Genomic DNA, 26281 nt, shown 5'->3' on the forward strand with positions numbered 1-26281 from the left:
CATGTGTGTCTGCATGTGAGTGTGCTGTGGACATTGCTCCAATGGAGCAGAAGTAGAAGAGGAAACTGAATTCAAGCCGATTGTTTTGGCCAAATTTATTGACCTGTAAGTTCCCGGTAGTTTTACTGATCAAAGCATTGCACTTCCACTTAACGTGTCTTGAACCAAACTGAGCCTTAAAATAGTGTGATACACTTTAATAGATACATAGTAACGTGTAATGATAGTTTACAAAAATTACATTGAAATTTGTGTAATGACCTCTTTGATCGCCTGTAAACAAGCGCCATGTCTTCAGTCATGCTTAACTTTTCACAGGATGATAAAATGACAAAATAAACAAGCACATACAGAATTTAAAATTAAATGTCCTTTCATTTGATACCAAACACAACATACTTTAGGCAAATTTGGGGGTAATTAACCTCCAGGTTTTAAACCCCCGGGGAAACACCCATACCTACCAAATATCAGTTGAAACCAGCTTCTTTCCAATTTTTTCCCCAGATTTGCTGGAAATGTTGCTAATTTTGGGTTACTTACTGAAGAAAAGTGAATTAAAGACCATAGACACTATTGGTATTGTCGAAGACCAGTCTTCTCACTTGGTGTATCTCAACATATGCATAAAATAACATCCTGTTAAAATTTGAGCTCAATCGGTGGACGAAGTTGCGAGATAATAATAAAAGAAAAAACACCCTTGTCACGCGAAGTTGTGTGCTTTCAGATGCTTGATTTCGAGACCTCAAATAAACTTGAGGTCTCGAAATCAAACTCGTGGAAAATTTCTTCTTTCTCAAAAACTACGTCACTTCAGAGGGAGCCGTTTCTCACAATGTTTTATACTATCAACCTCTCCCCATTACTCGTTACCGTAAGTGTAGCTGCCAAGGCAATTGTTATCCGACGTATTCGTTTTGTTTACTGGACCTCACCGCTCACCGCGGCATCAAGCAGCTGACTACCAACCCCACTCGCTGTATGACCCCGCTCCCTCGGGCGCCCCACCCACTCTAAAATTATATGCGCCCTCTATTGACATTTACAAAAATATTGTTCGCCAACGTGTCATCGCGTACAAAAACAGGATATTCGCAAGACTGAGGGGCTTTTTATTCAACATAAATACTCATTTTTGGTAAGTTCTTTTTATTTTTCTTGTTTGTTTTTAAACAACTATTTTGTGATGAAACGTCATCTGGCCAGGGCAGTTCTGTTTGATGAGTGATACTTAGCGAATACACCCCATCCAAAAAGCCGACAGTGCCACCGACAGGCGACGCACACACTCGGCTCAGACTCAGACTCGGAGATCTGAGAGAGAGGCAGTGGTGGGCCAGTTTACGGACAATGTTAAACCATGGGCTAACTGCGCCAAAATAGCAAAATGGGCAAATTTAATAGATTACTTTAACAAAAATCCATGATCTTATGTTTGTATGTTTCCAATGGTTTAGTTTAGAGGTTTGTTGTACAAAATAATTAATATAACAACACTAACTACACTACAGCAACACATCTTAGTTTAAATTTAATTAATATTTATAATTAGGCAGATCCACTAATTTTGAAATAATCTGATGAAATTAATTTTGGCATAGGCATAGCTGGATATGTCTCTTGTAAACATTCAATTTGACGCCTCATTTGTTCGGGTCGGGTCATGCCAGGTCAAAGTTCAAAAACTTTGCAATTGTTTTCATTGTGTTTTGTTTGGTAATTAAGTTCAAGCATACCTGTTGGCCAAACACTATATCAACACACGCATAGCGCGACCCCAACCCGTTTGGAAAATCCCAGCTGTATCACTGTCTTGAAAAGGCAATCGCGACAGACCACAATGACCAAACCTTTTGAAAAAACAATCATTTGATAGCTTAATTTCAACTATTTTGAATTGTCATTCAGACAACAATTGTCTCCATTATAATTCCAATTTTGCACTTTTCCATAAAATCAATGTACAAATGTGCACATAGGCTTACCAGTCTTTCTTCTCCACCAAAAAATTTTGTCTGATTTCTCTGCGATGGGCATAAAAGGTATCAGAAAAAGGCCATAGGCCTAATTGAAAGTATATCTGGTTATTCTCGACTCATGAATGAACTGTGTAACATCAAATAAAACAAAGGGCATCCTCTATTGGTAGTGACCGTCCCTACTTTAATTCATTTAAATTTATACTAAAAAAACGGGTTTGTGCCTTTTCCAGTCAACTTGCCCCCCCATTACTCCTAATGAACCTCATAGTTCTAGGAGTACCCCCCATCATCCCATGCCCCCCCCCCCCGACTTCAATATGCTACATTATGCTATTCATTTTTATAGGTCATATAAAATTATGTTTGGCGCACAAGATTGTAGACGCGAGTCAACGTTTTAAGCTTAAGCATTTAATAAACAGTATTGAAACACTCGAAACTCAAAACTAATCAATCAATGGAAAGGTCAATAACGCCTTTAAATGCATGTGTAACAATTACCTCCGCCCCAACAATTGACAAGTTTATTTTCTATAAAACCCCCACCTCGGACAAAGATATTGATAAAATGGGGACACCGCCAACATAAGGCCAGAAAGCTAAGTTACAGGCCACGTTAATCCGGTAGTCAATGGTTCAAATCCTACTCGGGTCAATTGGTCTTTGTTCAACCCCAAAACAGTATGCTGAAAACAAGATCAAATGTTTGTCCTGACCTGTGTGTAGGTTTTTCATTGTTGGACTGTCAGTACATTGGCTTAAGCTTTGACAGTCAAATTTTTGCATAACAGTAATGCCTTTGATTTTCTTTTCTTAATTTACAAATTGTAGACTTGCAGTCACCACCAGAGTCAAGATGGCGTCATCGGAGCACCCCTCTTATACATTGATCAACATTAGCATGGATGTAGAGCCTCCCAATGAAATAGCCCTCAAAGGAATCATTGGTGAGTTTGGAAACGACTTTTTGTTAATTTTGTTTTGAAAGTATGACATACATGTAAATATCTAGATCTGAAACTAAGTTTTTATTATGTGAAAGCTTTGAAAGCTTTTTGTGGAAAGATGTTGGTTTATTGAATATAATTTTAAAGAAAATTCTTCTTTAAAAAAGGAACAAATAAGCTATACCACATTGTATTATTTGGGCATAGAGACATTATCCAAAAAGTATATTCAATGATTTCACTGAAATATTTGATGGTTTGTTCCTCAGAGAATGGTGACACAAAGGCAAGGACTGATGCATTGAAGAATCTGATTTACATGATATTGAATGGAGAGAAGATGCCAGGCATGCTAATGTCTGTTATTAGATTCCTCCTCCCTATGCAGGTAGGATTGATGTCCAAATCTCATTCCTAGCCCCAAGCAGCCATAAGTTAGCTGGATTGCCATTTCCAGAAGGTGTACCTTTGACGCCCAGTCAGAACACCTGTGTCCATTAGCAAGACACGTAACTGTTGCTTTGTCCTTCGGATGGGACATAAAGCCGTTGGTCCAGTGTGTTGTGTAATGCACGTAAAAGAACCCAGTGCACTTTATCAAAAAGAGAAAGGGTTTGCTCGGTGTTCTTGGTTTGATTTGCAGCATATTGCGCCACAGCACCTTGTAAACCATAACATGATGCTAAGTAAAATGGGTAGGTCTCATAATTCAAACGTAGTCCCACACAGTCCCTGGCTGTGCACTCTGTAGAATAACAGATTTTGGGGATGAGTGTACATATACACCTAAAATCTAAGCACAGAGTAAGATTATTTATTAGCAACAACCAATATGAATTGATATGGAATAGAATGTAGTCATGGTAGCGGTCAACATGATTTATAAACCACAGTGCACTTGACATGTATGTAATAAACTTGTGCGGCGCATCTTTTAGGGGATGGCTAGGGGGTTAGAGTGCCGGGGTTGAAGGGAAAGCATTTGGGGTGATGGTTGTCTTGAAAGTAGAACTCTCAGTACTACTCACAGTCAAAACCTTGCAATCTTACATTCACCTGTTTTTCTGTGTAAACAACAATGCATAATCCCCCCAAAACATGTTATGCCAAACAAACTGTAGGATTGTTGCTATTCAAAATTTACCTGTAGTTTACACATACTTTGGCTGTAGTGGAATCAACCCCTGTATTGAACTGTTTGTTATTCAGGACCACACCATTAAGAAGCTTCTCCTGATATTCTGGGAGATTGTTCCCAAGACACACCCAGATGGCAAACTCCTACAGGAGATGATCTTAGTATGTGATGCCTACAGGAAGGATCTTCAGCATCCTAATGAGTTCATCCGAGGATCAACTCTTCGTTTCCTGTGTAAGCTGAAGGAAGCTGAGCTTCTAGAGCCTCTAATGCCAGCCATTCGACTCTGCTTGGAGCATCGTCACAGCTATGTGAGACGGAATGCTGTCATGGCCATCTTCACCATTTACAAGTAAGATATTGTTGCAACAAAGTGTCACATAGAGTAAAGTTGGAATATTCAGTGACTGGAATGAGTCCCAGTTCTAGTTGAGATTGACTTGTATATAACCAGTGTTCACCATTAACATTGGTCTGCTGGCCAAATGCACGATAAAACACCCATGGACCAGTCAGAATTCTCTTCTGGTGGTCAAGCTGGCTAGTTCAGTGTTAAAAAGCATCACTATTTTATTTGAAAGATTAACCAGTGAAAGAAAACTAACGGACTAGTGAATAATGACAAGCTAACTGGTCCTGCTGGCCAGTCACTAAAAACATTAGTGCAAGCCCTGAAAACTGAATGTTAATCAGTTGTAATAAATACAATCAGATATAGATCTATGTTGAGTTGCAATAGACCGATCCAGTAGGCTCCGCCCACGACGCGCGTGTGAGCAAAAACACGTGGGGCTCTCCAATGCCTTTCTGCACAACTCTGTCGCGCGTGTCAAGATACGCGCACGCATGTCGGACCTTACTTGTTGGACCTTCGTTGCGTTGTGATTGGTCAACACGCAATGGGGCGGAGCTTAGTGGATCGGTCTATTATCTTTGCTGATGTGTAGCAAACAAAGTCCGAAGTCTCTGACACTGTCCTTGTCCTTGAGTCTATCCAAAGACGGTGATTAATATCAACATACCGGCCTTGTGGATGATATTGAATGGTCAGATAGTAGGAGGGTTGACTGTTTGCAGTCCACACAATATCATATTTTATGCTGCCATATGTTATCTACCATTCAAAACCTCAGTGGTTGATATTTGGAGAGTTAATTTATTTGTAGAAATAGAAGATTGGAAATCAATCTCATTTAAAGGGAAGGTAATCGCCCTTTAATCTAATGGCAATACAAACTGACTTGGTTATAAGTACATCAGCCTTTAAACTAATGGCAATACAAACTGACTTGGTTATAAGTACATCAGCCTTTAAACTAATGGCAATACAAACTGACTTGGTTATAAGTACATCAGCCTTCGATTGTATAAACCATTTTGAGAATCATTTCACTTTGAGTAAATGTGGTTTTGGAACCAGAAACCAGTTTTACTTATAAATTCCCTAAAATTTGAATCTCAGATAAGTTTCTCGGATTGTGTATTCAAATTACGGATTATTCTTCCTACGTTTTCATAACTGCTCCGAATTTGCAGCGATATTTAATAACACGACCACCTTTTGAATTGAAATTTTCACTGTTTAGTTTTACTATATATCAACATTAATATAGGTTTACAACAATCAAATGGTTTCAAAACCAAAAGTATATTTTCCCGAATTCTGTTTACACATATGTAGTGTCACAGGACCATGTGGCCATGACAAACAAAATATTTGATCTAAATTTCATTACATGTATTCTTTTGCAGGAACTTTGACTTCCTTATCCCGGATGCTCCAGAATTGATCCACACCTTCCTAGAGCAGGAACAAGATGCTTCTTGCAAACGGAATGCCTTTATGATGTTAATCCATGTTGATCAAGATCGTGCACTGGATTACCTAAGTACTTGCATTGATCAGATTCATTCCTTTGGAGATATTCTACAGCTGGTGATTGTAGAGCTGGTATACAAGGTGTGTATAACGGGGGCAGGGGGTGCTGATTGTAGAGCTGGTATACAAGGTGTGTATAAAGGGGGCGGGGGGGGGGGGGGGGGGGGGGCTGATTGTAGAGCTGGTATACAAGGTGTGTATAAAGGGGGCAGGGGGTGCTGATTGTAGAGCTGGTATACAAGGTGTGTATAAAGGGGGCGGGGGGGGGGGCTGATTGTAGAGCTGGTATACAAGGTGTGTATAAAGGGGGCAGGGGGTGCTGATTGTAGAGCTGGTATACAAGGTGTGTATAAAGAGGGCAGGGGGTGCTGATTGTAGAGCTGGTATACAAGGTGTGTATAAAGGGGGCAGGGGGTGCTGATTGTAGAGCTGGTATACAAGGTGTGTATAAAGGGGGCAGGGGGGTGCCGATTGTAGAGCTGGTATACAAGGTGTGTATAAAGGGGGCAGGGGGTGCTGATTGTAGAGCTGGTATACAAGGTGTGTATAAAGAGGGCAGGGGGTGCTGATTGTAGAGCTGGTATACAAGGTGTGTATAAAGGGGGCAGGGGGTGCTGATTGTAGAGCTGGTATACAAGGTGTGTATAAAGGGGGCAGGGGGTGCTGATTGTAGAGCTGGTATACAAGGTGTGTATAAAGGGGGCAGGGGGTGCTGATTGTAGAGCTGGTATACAAGGTGTGTATAAAGGGGGCAGGGGGTGCTGATTGTAGAGCTGGTATACAAGGTGTGTATAAAGGGGCAGGGGTGCTGATTGTAGAGCTGGTATACAAGGTGTGTATAAAGGGGGTGGGGGGCTGATTGTAGAGCTGGTATACAAGGTGTGTATAAAGGGGGCAGGGGGTGCTGATTGTAGAGCTGGTATACAAGGTGTGTATAAAGGGGCGGGGGGGGGGGGGCTGGGCTGATTGTAGAGCTGGTGTACAAGGTGTGTAGAAATAAGTTCAGAGTGATGGAATAACACTTAGCAGGTATAACAATAATTAGCGTGCATGCAGCACAGCCATAATATCTAAAATGCCATTTCTGAAGGTCACCAATTTTAGTTTAAGAATTTGGCTCTTGTACACAAGAAAAAGGTACCGTTATTGTTGAATTGTTTTCCTTTGGGACATCTGACTGCAGGTAAAATAAGTTTTGTCAGTTTTCTAACGTCTTATGTTTGGGCTTTCTAGCATAATTATTGCATGCACAGATGTGTAGAGATTCTATTATATTATTATGACTTTGTAATTGTGTGTAGGTATGCCATACCAATCCATCGGAGAGAGCCAGATTCATTCGATGTATCTATAACCTGCTTCAATCATCAAGCCCTGCTGTACGCTATGAAGCAGCTGGAACACTAGTCACACTCTCCAGTGCACCTACAGCTATTAAGGTCTGTGTCTATGCTGTGCAGGATATTTTCCCACTTCAGTCTGTTTTCCGATTTTGTTTCCCCGCATAAAAATCATTAATACTGTTATGAGTAATGCATGATAAGTCTATTAGAATCTACACCATGTGTACATATACAGGTCAGCCCTTGTACTTCGAAAACTATTCCTACTTCAGACATGCCAACTAGTACGTTTTTCCCGTATTTCGTACGGGTTTTTGTAAAAAATACGGGTATACGAGTTTTGCAAAAAAAAATAAGGTTTTGAGCATCGCCACCGCAAAAATACAATTTTATCCCAGTTGGCCGTCGTGCCCTTTTTTAACTCAAGTTCAATATTTTTTATTGACACAAAGTTTTCGGCCGACTACTTGCGGCCGATAATGATTATCCAGTGAACTATATTATTCCACGGGGGTATTCCTTATTCAACTTTCACCACACATCGAGCGAGCACAACGGAGATTCCAATTTATCTGACGTCCCGATTTCACAGGGAACCAGTCTAACACAATTCATTGAACAACAGAGGGCGCTGTTGTCAAATGCCCTTATATGGTATCGGTCGTTTTGTGAACGGACGAATCGTGTTTGCAAAAGAATTAAAGATATAGAGCGCCTGAAGCGAGATTTTTATAAGATAAATTTAAGAACTATGCCCCCAAATACAACAAACGAAACTTTTTGGGATGATTTTTTTTTGTTTTTCGTCTTCTTTATTGAAATTAAATTGGTTTCGTTTTGTACTTGTCTTCTTTTGACAAAGAAAATGATATTTAATTAATTGACAAGGGTTTCTATATGAAATAGGATATGATTAATCAATGTCTTTAAGACATAATTTATCATTATCTTTTTTTTCATACAAAACCTGTTCCATTGGGTTAACCACCCGTAGGGAAACCTCTTTTAAATTTTTTAAATTTTTTAAATTTTTGTATTTTATTTTTATTTTTATTTTTATTTTTATTTATTTTTCGTCAAGTTTTAATTAACTGGTTTAATTAGGCTGTTTGATAACTAAATGCCTGTCTCGGGGCTTAAAACTACGTTTACGCGTGTTTAAAAAAAATACAGGTTTTTGATGCAAAATACAGGTTTTGGGGTTTCAGAATACAGTTTTGTGATCCCAGAGGTTGGCATGTCTGCTACTTTTTTCCAAGGACCAAATACCATGCCTGCTATGCTTGTATACTTTGTCCAAGGACCAAATACCATGCCTGCTATGCTTGTATACTTTGTTCAAGGACCAAATACACTGTACCATGCCTGCTATGCTTGTATACTTTGTCCAAGGACCAAATACTATGCCTGCTATGCCTGTATACTTTGTCCAAGGACCAAATACTATGCCTGCTATGCTTGTATACTTTGTTCAAGGACCAAATACACTGTACCATGCCTGCTATGCCTGTATACTTTGTCCAAGGACCAAATACTATGCCTGCTATGCCTGTATACTTTGTCCAAGGACCAAATACTATGCCTGCTATGCTTGTATACTTTGTTCAAGGACCAAATACCATGCCTGCTATGCTTGTATACTTTGTTCAAGGACCAAATACCATGCCTGCTATGCTTGTATACTTTGTTCAAGGACCAAATACCATGCCTGCTATGCTTGTATACTTTGTCCAAGGACCAAATACCATGCCTGCTATGCTTGTATACTTTGTCCAAGGACCAAATACCATGCCTGCTATGCTTGTATACTTTGTTCAAGGACCAAATACCATGCCTGCTATGCTTGTATACTTTGTTCAAGGAACAAATACCATGCCTGCTATGCTTGTATACTTTGTTCAAGGACCAAATACCATGCCTGCTATGCTTGTATACTTTGTTCATTTACAACAATGGTACATAATCCTTTGCATAAGAAAACATGTTATTATGTTAACAACTTCTTTTCTGTTACGTTGGATTTGACAATTTTATTGTGAGATATGTCCTTCCGTCCTGGCCAGTCAAACTGCAGCGGTAACGAAAACGTTAAAGATTACGACGCAAAGCGAACACACTCTTTTGGTTGAATTGCTTTGCGCAGAATACGCGCACGCTTATTCATCCAATCGAGGGTGGCACTGTTAATGTGATCGTTATTGTTTTTGTTATTTCTGCAGTGTGACTTGCCATTAAGTCTGAGTTAAAGAAGAGAACACATGGAGTGATCTATTAAAGTGTCTGTGTAGTTCATTGATAAAGGGTATCATTGCAAGCGTCTTCTAACTGACATCAGAATTGAAGTAAATCTATCATAGTCTTCATTAGTGGGCGCAGATCTTATCCTAGTAACAACTGCATTTGTGAAAAGCCAATCGGTAAACAAAACAAAAGTTCTCGATAATTCAGTTGTCCAAACTCTTTATTCTGCCAAATTTTACTTCTTGATTTGCTTTTGTGTTGATGAAAAGTACTTTTGGTTTTCAGTTGCCCTTCACCCTCTAAAAAAATAATAATAATAATAATTAAACCGAAAGTTGCAGTTAGGAAATTGTAAAGCATTGTTAAAAACTTGACATTGAGGTATATTATTAAGTACATGTAGGCTTAGTTTCATGATCAATAATTGCAGATACACTTTCTATCCTTATTGCAGGCAGCAGCTACCTGTTATATTGACCTGATCATTAAGGAGAGTGACAACAATGTCAAACTCATCGTACTGGATCGACTCATTGCTCTCAAGGAAGACCCTGCTCATGAGAAAGTTCTTCAGGTAAAAACATCTCCTTGATTAGTTAGAAGGTGCTTTATGGTTCCTTCCACTGAGACACTGACTCCATAGTTCTTGGAGATGGAGACTTGTAAAATGGGAAACAACTATGAGTATTTAGGGATGTTATGTTCGGCTAGAAATGCCAATGACAGTGGTGAAACTCTGTTAACTTTGTCAGATGTTCCTAAATTTTAAGTTTGGATAATTACCTTATTCCTAATCTTTATTACGTTATTTGTTTTGCTGATGGTTGTTGTTTGAGTTACATGTGCATAACATAAGAAATTGTCTTAATTTTTGTTGACTTTCAGAATACACAATACTTCAATTATCGACAACAAAATAAACAATCAATGCTATTGACGTTTTCTCAAATTCTTTACTGTTGATTGTACTACGGTTTGTTGAAGCTTTTTGTCTGTAAGTTGTGTAGTATAAGAGACATACTAAATTCAACAAATTGCCAACTCTCCCTGATTCTGCAGAAAGTTCCCTGAAAATAAACCAATCTTTCCATGTTCTGAAGAACAAATTTGAAAATCTCCCTGATTGTGGAAACTTCTTATCTATTATGCTGAAACAAGTCTCTGACTATCGTGCAAATCTCCCTGGTTGCAAGATGTAAATGTTGGGCGCTCTGGTTATACAGGTTGCAAAACTCATTGTTGACTTTATCCTGTTTTGTATACTAGGATCTTGTAATGGACATCCTACGTGTTATCTCCGCCTCTGATCTGGAGGTTCGTCGTAAGACCTTGGACCTTGCTATGGATCTGGTGTCATCTAGGAACGTTGAAGAGGTAATAGAAATTAAATCATGTTTTTATCTGAATAAACTAAATAGTGATGTGTTATTTATTTTTGTGTCAAATAAACAGGGCAGCATTAATAGCTAAAATATGGATTTGACTGCAAAATATTTGTCAGCTCATCAAGTTTGTACTCTGGTTGGATTTTGAAAAGAATCCAACTAGCGTGTCTAGCTGAGTTGATAAGAGCACTCGACTCAAGCTCTGGTGTTTCTGTTGAACTGAGTGTGGGTTTGAGTCCCATTTGTGTCCTTTAGCAAGACACTTGACCATAATTGCAGCGCCCTTCAAATTTGAAGTAAAGTCGTAGGTCCTGTGTGTCGTGTAATGCACGTAAAATAACCCAGTGCACTTATCCTACTGACAAGGTCCTCGCTCCGGTGTTCCTTGTCGCAGCATAATGTGCCACAGCACCTTGTAAACTATTACATGGTGCTACAAAGGAGGTCTCATAATTCAATACATACTGTAACTCCACATACCTTGCAGTGCTTTGATACACCCTTAGTGTGTGAAAAAGCGCTATAAGAACCTATTATTATTATGAACTACTTGTAACACGCTCTTATTGTGCAGATGGTCCTTGTGATGAAGAAAGAAGTCAGTAAGACACATAATGTTGGTGAGCATGAGGACACTGGTAAATATCGTCAGCTCCTTGTTAGAACACTCCACTCTTGCAGTGTCAAGTTCCCTGATGTTGCTGCTCAAGTTATTCCATTGGTATGTAAACAGTTCATGTGTAGTCATCCCACATCTACCAGTTCATGTTCTACTACGCCATTTGTTGGTAGCATAGTTTTTGCATAAATGTGTGAATTGATTGAATATTTTGAAGGCACTGGACACCTTTGTCAAAGACCAGTCTTCTCACTGGGTGTATCTCAACATATGCATAAAATAAGCCTGTGAAAATTTGAACTCAATTATTTGTTGAAGCTGCGAGAGAACAATGAAAGAAAAAATCCATCCTTGTTGCACCAGTTGTGTGCTTTCAGATGCTTGAATTTGAGAATTCGAAACCTTAGCTGAAGTCTCGAAATCAATTCAACTATTTTTGTGAGAAATGACTTCTTTCTAAAAAGCTACGTCCCTTCATAGGGAGCCGTTTCTCACCAATGTTTTATACAACTCTCCATTGCTTGTTACCAAGTCAGTTTTTAAGCTAACAATTATTTTGACAATATTTTAGTAATTTCAAATAATGTCCATACCTTTAACATCATGAAATACAACTTTCTAAGTAGATAGACAATTTACAGTACAATTTGAAATTTTTGTTAGAGGTCTCTTTTACTGCCGGTTTTGTTGTGAATCTGAATACATGTATCTAGTAAAAGAAAAAAAGAAGAAGCCATAGATGTTAATTGAAAATCATAGTTTTTGTGGTGAAGTCTACCACATCTAATTCAACCAAGAGGACACCAAGGCACATAATAATAATAATAATAACAATAATAATAATAATAATAATAATTATTTTGCTGCGCTTAGCTAATTTTGGTGCTTAAGCAGCTCTGTCGTGTCTGTGAAGTTTGGCCCATGCCTTTGTTCAGCAAACAATAATGTTCTACACAGTATTTAACTAACAGTCAATTGACCTCCTTTTGTTTGATAGTTGATGGAGTTTCTTAGTGATACTAATGAGTTAGCAGCAGCTGATGTCCTTGTCTTTGTCCGTGAGGCAATCCAACGCTTTGAGCAACTCAAACCATTGATTGTCAATAAACTCCTAGAAGTCTTCCCTTCAATCAGGACTGTCAGGTAACTACTCTCAAACCATTCAATACCAATGTAGTTTCTAATCAATTGTTTTATTTAGTTAACGGCCTGACGTTTCGCCCCTCGCAGAGTCTTTCTCAAAGACTACATGTAAATGTCGCCTTCGAGAAAGACTCTGCTAGGGTTGAAATGTCAGGCCATTAAGTAATTTTGAAACTGCTTACCATCGGTCCTTTTGGTTGGTAAGCAGTTTGCAACAGCTAATTCTATTTTCACACATATCCTTGTAATTTGATGCGTGAAACACTCTTCACGTGTCATCCTTTATTTTGGTATTATAGGGGTGCTCTTACCTCAAGGCAAACAAATACATTGGAAATGGAACATCTGCTTGAAATGGTTCGACCAGCTTTCACCAAGGGACAATGCATGAACTCGATGTGTCATGTAACTCACACAATAAACACAATATATACACAGAGACTCATCCAGCCCTGCTCTGGTAACAGTGATGATGGACAAGTTATTACCCAATTAGGTTGTTACTGGGTTGAGATTGAGGTGATAGGGCATTCTGATATCTGTCTTGCAGGATTCACCGTGCAGCCTTGTGGATTCTTGGGGAGTATTGCACTACGGCTGAAGAGATTCAGAGTCTAATGAATGAGATTCGGAACTCCCTGGGTGAGATTCCCATCGTGGAAGATGAAATGAGGAAAGCTGCAGGAGAAGACACTGAAGGTATCCAACATAACATTCAATGCTTTATGAATGTTGCTTTGGAAAAATCAGACAAACAAAGATTAGAAAATGGTAGCATTTCATAAATAGTAGTTTTAAGGTAAACCATTGTATTAAGTGATAGTTTTTGAAGGGAGTAGGTGTTTTGGAATGGAGGAGTGGATCCTAATATTATAAGCAAATGTTTACAATAAATACAATTTATAGGATTTGAGGCAATGCATGGTGAGGTATTAATATATATTTGGTGTGCGGTAACAACATATGTGTATCTACTTGCCAGGTAGATGATGGTCTATTGAGAACTTGTCTAGCTTTATATTCTTCTACCGCTGAGTAGATTTTTGGAATTCGGGAGATTTCTCACTTCTGATAAGAAATGTCCTGATTTTTAACTACTACCTGGGCGGAAGGTAGAAAATCAACTGGGACTACTACTTTAGCTTAAGTGGATCGAGGGGACTTCTCATTTAATATGAACTTCACTACCGCGGAGTGAGGTCTTAATTGGTCTCATTGTCTTGACTAGCTAAGTCTAGTCATCGTCTGGATTTAATTATGATGCACAACTCTATGGAAATCAAACTGTTGTCTCCAGTCTCCACAAAAGACTGGTAGTTTCAATCGTTGTCCAAGTTATTACAGAAGGATCAATATTTGTATTTGTTAACAGAGGAGACTGTCACCATCTCAAGTCAGAAGCGTCAATTGACTGAGATGGGAACGTATGCTACTCAAAGTGCCCTCAGTGCAACAGCACCCAAGAAAGAAGCTGAATCCAGGTACACAAGCATTTTGCTTTTAAAGGCAGTGGACACTATTGGTAATTGTCAAAGACTAGCCTTCACAGTTGGTGTATGTCAACATATGCATCAAATAACAAACCTGTGAAAATTTGAGCTCAATCGGTCATCGAACTTGCGAGATAATAATGTAAGAAAAAACCACCCTTGTCACACAAACTTGTGTGCTTTTAGATGGTTGATTTCGAGACCTCAAGTTCTAAATCTGAGGTCTTGAAATCAAATTCGTGGAAAATTACTTCTTTCTCAAAAACTATGGCACTTCAGAGGGTGCTGTTTCTCACAATGTTTTATACCATCAACCTCTCCCCATTACGCGTTACCAAGTAAGGTTTTATGCTAATAATTATTTTGAGTAATTACCAATAGTGTCCACTGCCTTTAAGTAATACATACTAAATAATACATACTATTCATATATAACGCTATATCACACCCCATGGGCTTATCAAAACGCTCAGTATGTTTTTTCCTGCAAGGTATGTGGAGCACGTTTTGTATGAGAAATTTCTTTATTAGGTGCTGTGGTGCAATATGCTGCCAGACAGGCGAGGAACACTGGGGCGATACTCCTTCTCTTTTCGATAAGTTCACTGGGTTCTTTTATGTGCCTGACACAACACACAGGACCAACAGCTTTATTTCCCATCTGAAGGAGGAAGCAATAATGGTTAAGTGTCTTGCTTATAGACACAAGTGTCTACAGACACGCTTGAGCTTGAATACCAGATTGCAGTTGACTTACTAAGGCTGGAAGAATACATCATGGACTCAATTGTAATGTACTATTTTATCCCCAGCTATCACATTATCCCAAAATAATATCTTTTTGTTTTCCTGTGTTCAGGCCTCCATTGCGTGGTTTTCTTATGGATGGTGAATTCTTTGTTGGAGCATCCTTAGCCACAGTGTTGACCAAGCTGGCTCTACGATTCATTGAACTCAACAAAGACACAAAGAAACAAAATGTATGTATAGAAAGTGAATACAGTGCAAAGTTATTTTTGTTGGTCTGCATTAGCATATTAAATGAAAATGTAATTAGATATATCCCAGACTGCTTGTTTGAGTATTGCTAACTTGTATAACTTTGTTGTTTGCTAATTGTAGGCATTCCTAGCCGAGGCTATGCTGATCATGGCAACTGTCATCCATCTTGGAAAGTCTGGACTTGCCAAAAAAGTAAGTTGAGTGGAAATGTTATGTTTGTAATGCATGCGCACTCATATTCGCTACAGCATGTAAAGCGGTAACTGCTTCGCATAATTTTACGGTTTTTATATCAACCGACATCAAGGTGATTTTCACCCATATTTTTGTTTAACTGTCTAAGAACGATTACCGTATTTTCCTGCGGATAAGACGCGTCTTATCTGACTTTTTAGACCCCAAAAACATTGATGCGTCTTATCTTTCGGTGCGCCTTGTCTGCTGACGATTGATTTTTTTTGGGATGATCACTGCGTGAAATAAAAAATACCTTCATGTCCAGTTCAAATCAACGATCTTTGTGTGAAGCAATAATGCGGTCGAACAAGGCTATTCAGACACTGAGACCGTATTTTCGTTCGAACAATGCCGCAATCCCCCAGACGGTCCAATTATTCCAACAATGCTGCAACGTGTTTATTTCCCATGACCGTGCTTTCATTCCATTAATGCCGCAATGCGTCTAGCTTTCGGTCCAACAGACGTCGGCGGTGGACAAACGTTTTTCTGTGTGGCCGGGTATTCGTTCCGAAAACGAATGACAGTCAATAACTTCATACAAACGTCATTCACCCAACCGCTATTGTGTGGTAAACTTCGAGGGTTTTTATTGTAGAGAACAACGATCTCTGAAGTGTGCTTTAGGCTGAACATATTTTAAAAGGATGGGGGTAATAATTTATTTTTGTATTTGCCTCTTTTTAGAACTTTGTGATTGATAAGTGCTTTGGGAACTTAACTGTCATCTTTGGTAGGACAAGAGTTTTATATTATTGTTACAATAAACGTTCAAATCGTATTAATATTTATTGCCTCTTTTTAGACGTTTGCTTTTAAAAAGTATTATGGGAACGTAGCATTATCTTACTAGGATATGATTTGTATTTGGTTGTAAGGCCAAATAAAATAATACAACACTAGCCAAACAAATTAGGGAAGAAACCACATTTTATTTTATTGAATTATTTTATTGCTTCAAAACTTCGGGTAGGAACGGTTGTTAAAATCATGTTTGCCCTTGCATGAAACTTGCCTGTAAAATCAACGATGTCCAAGTTCAGACACGAAAATCTCTCAAAATGACACAGATAATTATCCCAAAAACACAACCGTTCCGAGGTCTGTAAATTCAATCACGCAACACAAAAGCAGATATCATGCCTAATAGTCGTTGTTACTGTGCGTGTGACAATAAATACAAGAAACATTGAACGCTAAAGGGCGTTTGGAACAATGTAATAGCGTGAGGTTAAACGCCCTCTATTGGTAAAAATTACGCGAACCAGCAATAAACGCATTGAGACAAGACTAGACGTGTCTGGGCATGCTTGGGATCCGCACAGTCACGTGGGAATTTTGGCGCATTTCCAGGCAGCACAAATGCGATGGCGCAGTGCAACCTGTCGGCGAACATCGCTCAATACGGTGCCCACATGTCTCCAACATCTGTTGTGCAATCTCGAGATTGAGCAGCGCAATCCACAGTGTACATGTGCATATTAATGTGCATGCAGCGACATCCCGGCCGGAGGATACATTACTACACACACACGCTACGTCCGTATGTCGTTGCAATGTATCTGTGATCAGCAAGGATCCTCGTTGTGGGACGTCGGATGTCCAGGGAGGCATTGTGTTCATGTTGCAAATAAAATTAACTTCAGACAGTGCGTGGACCATGGTTTCTGCCCGCCGATAATTGGGCCGAACTTTATGTTACTTACAATATACAGCGTTGGCTGATTGGATAAAAGTCGGTATACGTAGGTTCTCAAAGGCAACAAATTACGTCTTTGTGTCAATGTACCGACACCGGGTGGCGCCAGGTGTTCTTTTGTGTGCGGTTAAACGTGCGCCTTGTGCGGCGGTGCGCCTTGTCTGCTGACGTTTGAATTTTTTTGGGTCATTTTAGCGTCCTGCGCCTTGTCCGCCGAGCGTCTTATCTGCAGGAAAATACGGTACTTGAAAACCATGGATACGGCTGTAACAGCCGATGGTGTTGAAAACAAGTCAAAAAGTGGTAGAATACAAGATCGAATACGATCATCGCATCATCTATTCTTGCATGTACTAATACTAAACCCAATGGTTCTCATTTAATCCTTTCATTTAGATGAAATTGATAATCAATTAATGAGTTGGCCATGCTGTTTACATGGCTTCCTAATTGGGAAATGTAGCAGCTTCCAAAGCATGGTCCTTACACAACACACAGGACCAGCAGCTTTACAGCCCAAAAGGCCTTAACGTGAGATGCTTTAAACACCAAGGACCTGATTTACATAGAACCACAAGCCTGTTTCTTACACAGTGGAATACAAATGGTGTTTCGATCTGGGAATATTTATGATGAGCAAGTTGAGTCACGGTGTAACGGCAGCGTCTCATCTCTGTAATTAATCAACTTTAAAAAAACATTGTTTTTCAAGTTTGTTTGATTGTTTTGAAAAATGGTGCCTAATGTGTTTGTTTTATGTGGTTTAATAGGAGCATAATGCAATAATCCTAAGCTACTTCACTTGTCCATTTTGATGGATTGATATAAAGGAGATTTTATATTGATATCAGAACATTACAGATGATGATTTGGACCGCATTGCAACCTGTCTTCGAGTCCTGGCTGAACGTCATTCCCTGATGTCAGAGATTTTCAGTAAAGAATGTCGCAACTCATTGCAAACATTGATTCTAACCAAACAGGCTGAGGAGAAAGAGCAACAGAAGGTGAGAACCTTAAACAGACATCAAAGACTGAGAATCCCACACAAACATCATGCATTTAGCATGTTTGTCTAGTGGAGACAGAGACTTTCAATCACACATGCATTATGTGTTGCTGGTCAAGACATGATGGATTGTTGAACCAACCTAAGAACAGATCACAAGCAATAAGCCAATCTGCAATAATAATATAACAATAGTAAACAGTTCTATGGATTGTTGAACCAACCTAAGAACAGATCACAAGCAATAAGCCAATCTGCAATAATAATATAACAATAGTAAACAGTTCTATGGATTGTTGAACCAACCTAAGAACAGATCACAAGCAATAATATAACAATAGTAAACAGTTCTATGGATTGTTGAACCAACCTAAGAACAGATCACACGCAATAAGCCAATCTGCAATAATAATATAACAATAGTAAACAGTTCTATGGATTGTTGAACCAACCTAAGAACAGATCACAAGCAATAAGCCAATCTGCAATAATAATATAACAATAGTAAATAGTTCTATGGATTGTTGAACCAACCTAAGAACAGATCACAAGCAATAAGCCAATCTGCAATAATAATATAACAATAGTAAACAGTTCTATGGCGCTCTGCAATGAACGCAGCGCCTCACAAGAAAAACAAAATGGCATAAGTAGAAAACATTGCAAAAGAAAAATACTAGTTGCTCTCAGTGGGACACAAAACGTTTTGAGAGACCACTTGAAGACCGAAGTTGACACCGCTTCTCTGACGTCACAATCTTCCACAGTTTACATTAGATGACTACTAATCCTACTTGATGTCTAGGGGCCAGTTTGACCCATCTTATGTAGTATTATGTACTTCAATCTGGATTAAAATGATCTAACTCTTGTACCTTAGAAAAGATCATTATCTTCAAGCTGACTTGAAAAGTTGATTCTGATTGGTCAATCCATAGCAACAAGGAGTGCGATATATAAACTTATATTGAGCGGCCCATATCACACCCTGTGTATTGTGTGTTCTAACTCTGTGTTTTGCACTTTTAAGCCCGGTTCATACTTCCTACGAATGCGAATGACGTGAATTTGACGTCATAACCCTCATTTCGCAGCGATATTCACAAGTGAGTTGAATTGAACTCAACTCAGTGCGAATTTCGTTGCGAATTTGTGGCGTCAACATTCGTATCGCATTTGCATTCGCAGGAAGTATGAATCGAGCTTTAAAGCTATACGCAAAATGCAGCATTTGTCTATTCGTGTGTACACAGAGCAGTGCGTCATTACTCTTTACTACGTCAAGTTTGCTTGAAGATAAATTTGTTATCACACTTGCACTTGTTGAATATGAAAAATATAGTGCTTCAGTGTCCAATATTATCCAACAAGACTGAAGGCCAAGTTTGATATGGGACACCGAAGCGCTTTATATTTTCCGTATACATCTGGCGCTTGTGTGATATTAGCTACATGTACCACCATTTTTGTTTTTGACATTTCTCTTTGTATTTTGAAGTGAATACCTCCCCTATTTTTTCTTACATCTATCTCCTTTTCAGATCTTTGACTCTAATCTTCAGTTTGTTCAATACTTTCTTGATGATGAATACTAAAATAAAGTAAACCTTGAACAGAAAAACCAAAATAAGAGGAGGTTTGCATTGCCACTGTGTGATAAGATCTGAAGAGATTTGTATGCTCTGAAAAGAGCCAATGATGAAACACTGTCCAGTACGTCTTTGAAATACTTTAATATCTGATTCCATGTTATCTTTACTAAACCCCTTTTAAAGTTACTGCCCAAGTCAAGAAGGTGAATTGTTTAAATTCTGTTTTGTTTCCTGTGTAGGGATCTGATAAGAAACAAGTCTCAGTTCAAGCGGATGATCCAATAAATTTCCTTCAGTTGATTGCTAAGGCAGACAATGGGAGTACAGAGGTATGTATCCTTCATTATATACCTCATATATAGAATCCTCTAATCTGATTGGTTAAAAATGGATTCATGGAAATAGCTATGCCGGCTTTTCGATCAAGATGACGTCATAGTTGACTTTGCCCGGAGCATACATGTAGTCAATTGACTGTGCTCGCTCTGAAAATAACTGTCACAAATAGGTTGCTCCGTGTCACCATGGCGCAACCTTTCTTCGCAGACGACCTTTCACGTAGCCAGTGTTGTTGATTAAAAGAATCTTTATTAGGTATTATAAATTAAATATCGACTGCTTAATAATCGGGAAACAGTTAAAATTATAGGCCCTCGGTGATGTCAAACCATGGCTATGCTCTCAGCATTGACATCACCTTGGGCCTATGATTTTAACTGTGCCCCTCATAGCAGTCAATATTTCCATATTATAACCTAAAGAATTAGATTTGAAGTGACAAATGGCATGATATTCTTTCTTTACTTCCACTTCATGTAGGGTTACTTACGATATTTGAAAGTAAGAAAGTATTTTATTTGTGATAAGAGTTTGTAAACTCTCTGTGAATAGAAAGTTTTATTCAAAAGTTTCCCCAAAACTACTTTGGGTTACCATTTTATGTTGGGTTACACCTAGTGTTTGTGATAACACAAAGACTGAATTTCTAGTACTATTTGTTATTAACATGTAAATGTACTTGATGTTAACAGGACCAGTTGACTATGAGTCTGTCTCTGGCAACTATGGGGGCTTCTGCCAAAAAGGAGATGCATGATATCAGTGCATCCAAGTTGAGTAAGGTAAGATATTATGAAGATTTCAAGTTGCTACTTCCAAGACGTAACAGTTGAAATGCATTCAAGAGAATCCTTGGCGTGTGATGGCCTAGCGGTTAAAAGCACCGGAAATAAGCTCTGGTGTTTCTGATCAGCAGAGTGTTGGTTCGAATCCAAGTTGTGACACCTTAAGCAAGACGCTTAACCATGATGGTTAGTCCTTCAGATGGGACATAAAGCCATTGGTCCTGTGTGTTGTGTGACGCACGTACAAGAACCCAGTGGACTTGTTCAAAAGAGAAGGGGTTCGCCCCTGTGTTCTTTGTTAGATTGGCTGCATATTGCGCCACAGCACCTTGCAAACCATTACATGGTGCTATGTAAATGGGGTAGGTCTCATAACTCAATCGCGCCTTGATGGATATGCTCGCTACATACTATTACTATTATTATTATTGAGCCCCATGTGAGACCTTTCATTCATTTGATTTCCCTTGGGTTTTGTAGATTTGAATGTATTCGACAGGCCTGATAAATCACGACATGTTAAACTATTTGCATTTTTTGGAATTTGTTTGATAATACTTATTGAGGAAGGTTTGTAAGCTTCTGCTGGTCAGAAATTGACTATTTGGTTTGTTTGATCACAGCTTGCACACTGACATTCAATTATATAACACCATATATTCTATCTTGTTTTGTTTGTTTCCACTTGATCAGGTCACCCAACTGACTGGTTTCTCAGACCCAGTGTATGCAGAAGCTTACATTAATATCAATCAGTATGACATTGTGTTAGATGTACTGGTTGTCAATCAAACTGCCGATACACTTCAAGCTTGCTCATTGGAACTAGCTACTCTGGGTAAGTACAGCACTTAATATTGGTTTGCAAATTCAGTCTTGAGGAATAGGGCAAACATAATGCTTGGAATATTGCAGTAGCAAGAATAGAGCCCAATCAAAGAGCAGAAAATGTATATACAAATTCAGTTTGCTCTGCAGAAAGAAGGCAAAGCCAAATACAATCACCATCAAGACTTGTTGTTTTGGCTGATAATCTGTCTTTGGAAATGTTAATTTTGCATTGGGGATTAAGTATATAATTTCTGTTTGAAACCACCTTTACCTTTTATTAAGCACTACGTGCTGCGTACTTTCCCTGAAATCTATGAACAAAATCCACACAGGCAAATCACTTGTGTGGGATTGGAATCCACAACCTTTGCCTTGGTAGAGCAAGTGTCTTGCCATTAGACCACCGAGCTAGTCCGGTGGATAGAGGCAGTTTGAATTGTATGTGTTAGGAGCATGTTCTGCAACAATGTTAATAGATGTTTATTTTGCATTGGGGATAACGAATTTGTTTTTACCCTTACATCTTTTACCTTTACCCTTACATGAGTAGGGCAAAAAACAAATGACATATATGTTTTTGCTTTAAGTTAGTCTTTATTTTTTGAGCATGAAAGTTGACCCAGGAGGTGTTCTGTAAAGTGACTTGGTTGCTTTTGTCCGAAAGGCAATATAATCATGAGTTATACTATAATTTTAGTGAAGCAGTTTATCTGGAAGGTTTATTTTCCCGCTCAGGTGATTTGAAACTTGTGGAGAAGCCTCAGCCCTTGACGCTTGCACCTCATGATTTCTGCAACATCAAAGCAAATGTCAAAGTAGCCTCCACAGAGAATGGAATCATCTTTGGAAACATTGGTAAGGCTTAAAAATTAACTGAACCTAATACCTTGAATTTTTGTTCTTGAAGGGGCACAGCAATTTTTCTTCTGGTAGGGGCCACTTCTATGAGGAAAAAATCAATTGAATTGGAACATTGAAACAAAAAGCACAGGCACTACGGTTATTGTCGTGTCTGCCGTGGGTTATTTCGGCGCCTGGAACCTAATAAGTGTACATTTACATATTACAAACAATGTGAAATCTCTCCAACATCATTGAAGTCCTCATTGATTGGATGGGTTCTTTTATTGTTAATTATTTTTGACGAGTTTATGAAGCAATTTTTTTTATTTAGTTCATTATATTGTTTGCATTTTTAAGTTGCAAGATGACATATTTTATGTTTCTCTGTTGATTATTTAGTTGGTAAGCTTACTCTCTTTCTCTGCATAAAGTGAGGTTAAAAAGACGGCTTTGAGACTTCTATTAACAAGACTTGATGTGATTTCTTTATTCAGTGTATGATGTGTCTGGTGCTGCTAATGATCGTAATGTTGTCGTCTTGAATGATATTCACATTGATATTATGGATTACATCATCCCTGCTTCCTGTACGGACCAAGAATTCCGCAGTATGTGGGCTGAGTTTGAGTGGGAAAATAAGGTAGCAACTATGCATATGTGATAACTTTTCTGTCATTTGTTAATTTAATTTTGTTTATGAGAGATCGCAGTACAGCATTAGGCCAAAGGCCACTACAAAGTGATGGCTACACTTTACCAATATGGACTATTTAACCCCAATCAATTACCACCTACTCCTGGTGCTGAAACAGGGTTATTTACCCTTTTTACAGTCTGTAAGGATGTAGGCATTGGTATCATCCACTAGGAGCCTATCTGGTAGAGCAGAATGCAGAGCTTGGGTCCAGTGAACTAGACGTCGCGGCCATGACATGCCATCACAATGTCTGGATGTAATTATTAACTGACATGATCGACCAAACCATAGAGGGACATTACAAACAAATTCTGAAACAGATATAAAGAAATTGTCCACCATTTCTCAGTTTGAAATCGTTTGTTCAGTGAGATATCATCCTGTATCAAATGTTTAAAGGCCTTGATTAGCATTGTAAAATGTATTTTTTTTTATTATTATGAAATGTTACAATATAAATAACTTTGAATGCCAAGTTAGTCTTGCCATTAAGTTGGTCTAAAGTGATATTGAATAATAGCCTCATCCTCCACTCTTTGTCCATTTATACGTTTCTCTGTAGATATTTTGGGTTAATTCTTGTATCATATCTTTCATTTGTTAAGGTTACCGTCAACACCAACATCAATGATCTGAATGAATACTTGAAACATGTCCTGCGATCAACCAATATGCGCTGCTTGACTCCAGAAAAGGTAAGAACTCCTATCAAATATAGGTAACTGGGCAATCTCGGTGGTCTAGTTGCTAAGATACTGCTCCACAGTGCAAGGTTGTGGGTTCACATGCTACCGGAGTAATATGCCTGTGATTTTTTTGGCAGAGCTCTGGTAAGTACCGAGTATACAGTGCTAAGACACATACGGTTTGTATGAGTAAAAACCAAAATTAATATTCTTTGTCCCCAATGCAAATTTCCACCTATTAACTCGTATCAAGTTTTATATTAACAAAATCCAGGATCTTGAGTAGTGAGATTTTAGATGGATGTTCAAGGCAGTGTTTCAAAACGGCTTGTTAGGGTTTTATTTTGATTACCAATCGTTAATGGAACCATTCCCCTGGGGATTGGGGTTGGAGTTTTTAAAATCTTTTTTTACAAAAAATTGTCCCAATGATTTAAAATTTTTGGTAAAAATCAGACAAGGTACTGACTAAAGTTTAATACGTGCTACCGTGCAATCATCGATATTACTCCAAAGGACCACAGTGATTTACACTTTTGAAGAGTTGGTTGATAGTTGGAGTATCAGGCGCGTTGCTAACGGCATGGTAAATAACATCACTCTAATTCTTATATGACATAATAATTGCACCTTTTTTGAGATGGCATACAAAGATATGAGATGGATATAATAAATAGATAGAGATGGAGATTATTTTTTTCTTTACAATCCGAGGAGGTGTCCTTGGTCGGGATCAGAGATGGATCGGAAAGCCACAACAGGCAAGGCTCAAACCTACCAAGTCTCACGCATTAGGTGTGAGACTCATGCATTAGGGGTCTGTCTCACGCTCACACGCACAGCAACCATTTTCTCACGCATTGGGGCCAGACCGGAAAAAATAAAAATAAAATACGACCGTATGCGTTGCCATATTGCGCACATGTACACAAAAAACGCAATGTACAAGGTTTGCACAGTCTTCAGATTGCACGCAGTTTATCAGAATCATCAACTTGAGCTGCCGTACAAACATAGCGCAAATTTGTTGATTGCGCACGCTTTTGCTCTCCCAGCAGATTCAGCAGACAATTCGGCAGAGTGCAAAACACACATTGCACACATAAGCTTGGGCGATATCGATTTATTTTATTCACGATATATCGCCGACAATATATCGCGATATTTGATATAATCGCGATTAATTAAATTTGACATCATCAGTCTTCCAACTCCAAGTGAAAGTTGTAGAAGAGACAGTCATAGCATAAGAGAGGTGTTCTAATGACCTATTCTTCTGGTTTTACTCCAAACCTATGGGGTGCAAGATGTCTCAGGTAGCAAATACATCGCGATATTTAATCGATATCGCGGTATATCGCGATTATCGCGATATATCGCGATTATCGCGATATATCGATATTTCGATTAAAACCGATATCGAAATCGTTTCCAAATTAATATCGCAATATTCGATAATATCGTGATATCGCCCAAGTGACTGAGATGCCCATTTTCCTTCAGTGACAGTTGTTTCCTTTTTGTATTGCAGGCCATTTCAGGAGAATGTGGTTTCATGGCAGCCAACCTGTACGCTCGTTCCATCTTTGGTGAGGATGCCCTTGCTAATGTGAGCATTGAGAAGCCTAGTAACTCGTCCCCTGAGACTGCAGTATGTGGACATATCCGCATCCGAGCTAAGAGTCAAGGGATGGCATTGAGTCTTGGGGATAAGATCAACCTTAGTCAGAAGAAGGATAAAGGATCTCGATCCTAAAGCTGGTCACACCTAGCTGGATTCACTGCACTTGCATTGACACAGAAGCATGTGATTGTTATTACACGTCTGATCTAACCTGAGTAATTATCAACAAACATTGAAACTTTTTTTCAAACTATTATTTTTATTTTATGTTTTTTTGAATAGTTTGTAAATGATTTGCAAAATTTTGTGATTTTAAAAAATTGGTCACTTAATGGTATGAGCGGCCTAATTATAACATCTTTTTTCTAAAATATCTACAAGCAAAAATTTATGAAAGTCAAATTAGCCATGATGCCTAATGAAGTGAGAAAGAAAATACTATTCGAGAAGTGAATATTTGGGAACCCCAAAACACTCGATGTTGACCCTTCCCCCAACAAGTAACTCAAGGAAGGAATCGTGATAATAGAATGTGTAGTCTTGGTGTTTAGAGGACAAGACATGTGCAGGACTGTGCCATAGGGTTTAGTCCGGTTCATACTTCTGCGAATGCAAAGTGAATTTCGACGCCACAGCCCTGTTTCGCTGCGAATGTTTCGCAGGAGTTGAGCACATTTCAACTCTTTCTAATTATTCTTTTGCGAATTTGTGACGTCAAAGTTCATATCGCATCTGCATTGGCAGGAGTATGAACCAGGCTTTATTGA

At 38.7% G+C, this 26281-nt stretch overlaps 1 protein-coding gene across 1 annotated transcript; it reads left to right on the forward strand.

The window, feature by feature from the left end:
• Positions 1–1048: 1048 nt before the first annotated feature.
• Positions 1049–25966, forward strand: LOC117291493 (coatomer subunit beta-like). The gene is made up of 22 exons (XM_033773235.1): positions 1049–1141; positions 2817–2932; positions 3202–3320; positions 4142–4422; positions 5823–6030; positions 7251–7388; positions 9988–10107; positions 10800–10907; positions 11493–11639; positions 12535–12680; positions 13231–13379; positions 14053–14161; positions 15030–15150; positions 15293–15364; positions 17960–18115; positions 19949–20038; positions 20741–20830; positions 21527–21671; positions 22400–22519; positions 23002–23147; positions 23810–23899; positions 25422–25966. Exons 2-22 carry the CDS (start codon positions 2842–2844, stop codon positions 25644–25646), a joined length of 2871 nt encoding a protein of 956 aa, XP_033629126.1. The 5' UTR covers positions 1049–1141; positions 2817–2841; the 3' UTR covers positions 25647–25966.
• The last annotated feature ends 315 nt before the right edge of the window (positions 25967–26281 follow it).

Source organism: Asterias rubens, chromosome 6, assembly GCF_902459465.1.
Source record: "Asterias rubens chromosome 6, eAstRub1.3, whole genome shotgun sequence".
Classification (NCBI taxonomy): domain Eukaryota; kingdom Metazoa; phylum Echinodermata; class Asteroidea; order Forcipulatida; family Asteriidae; genus Asterias; species Asterias rubens.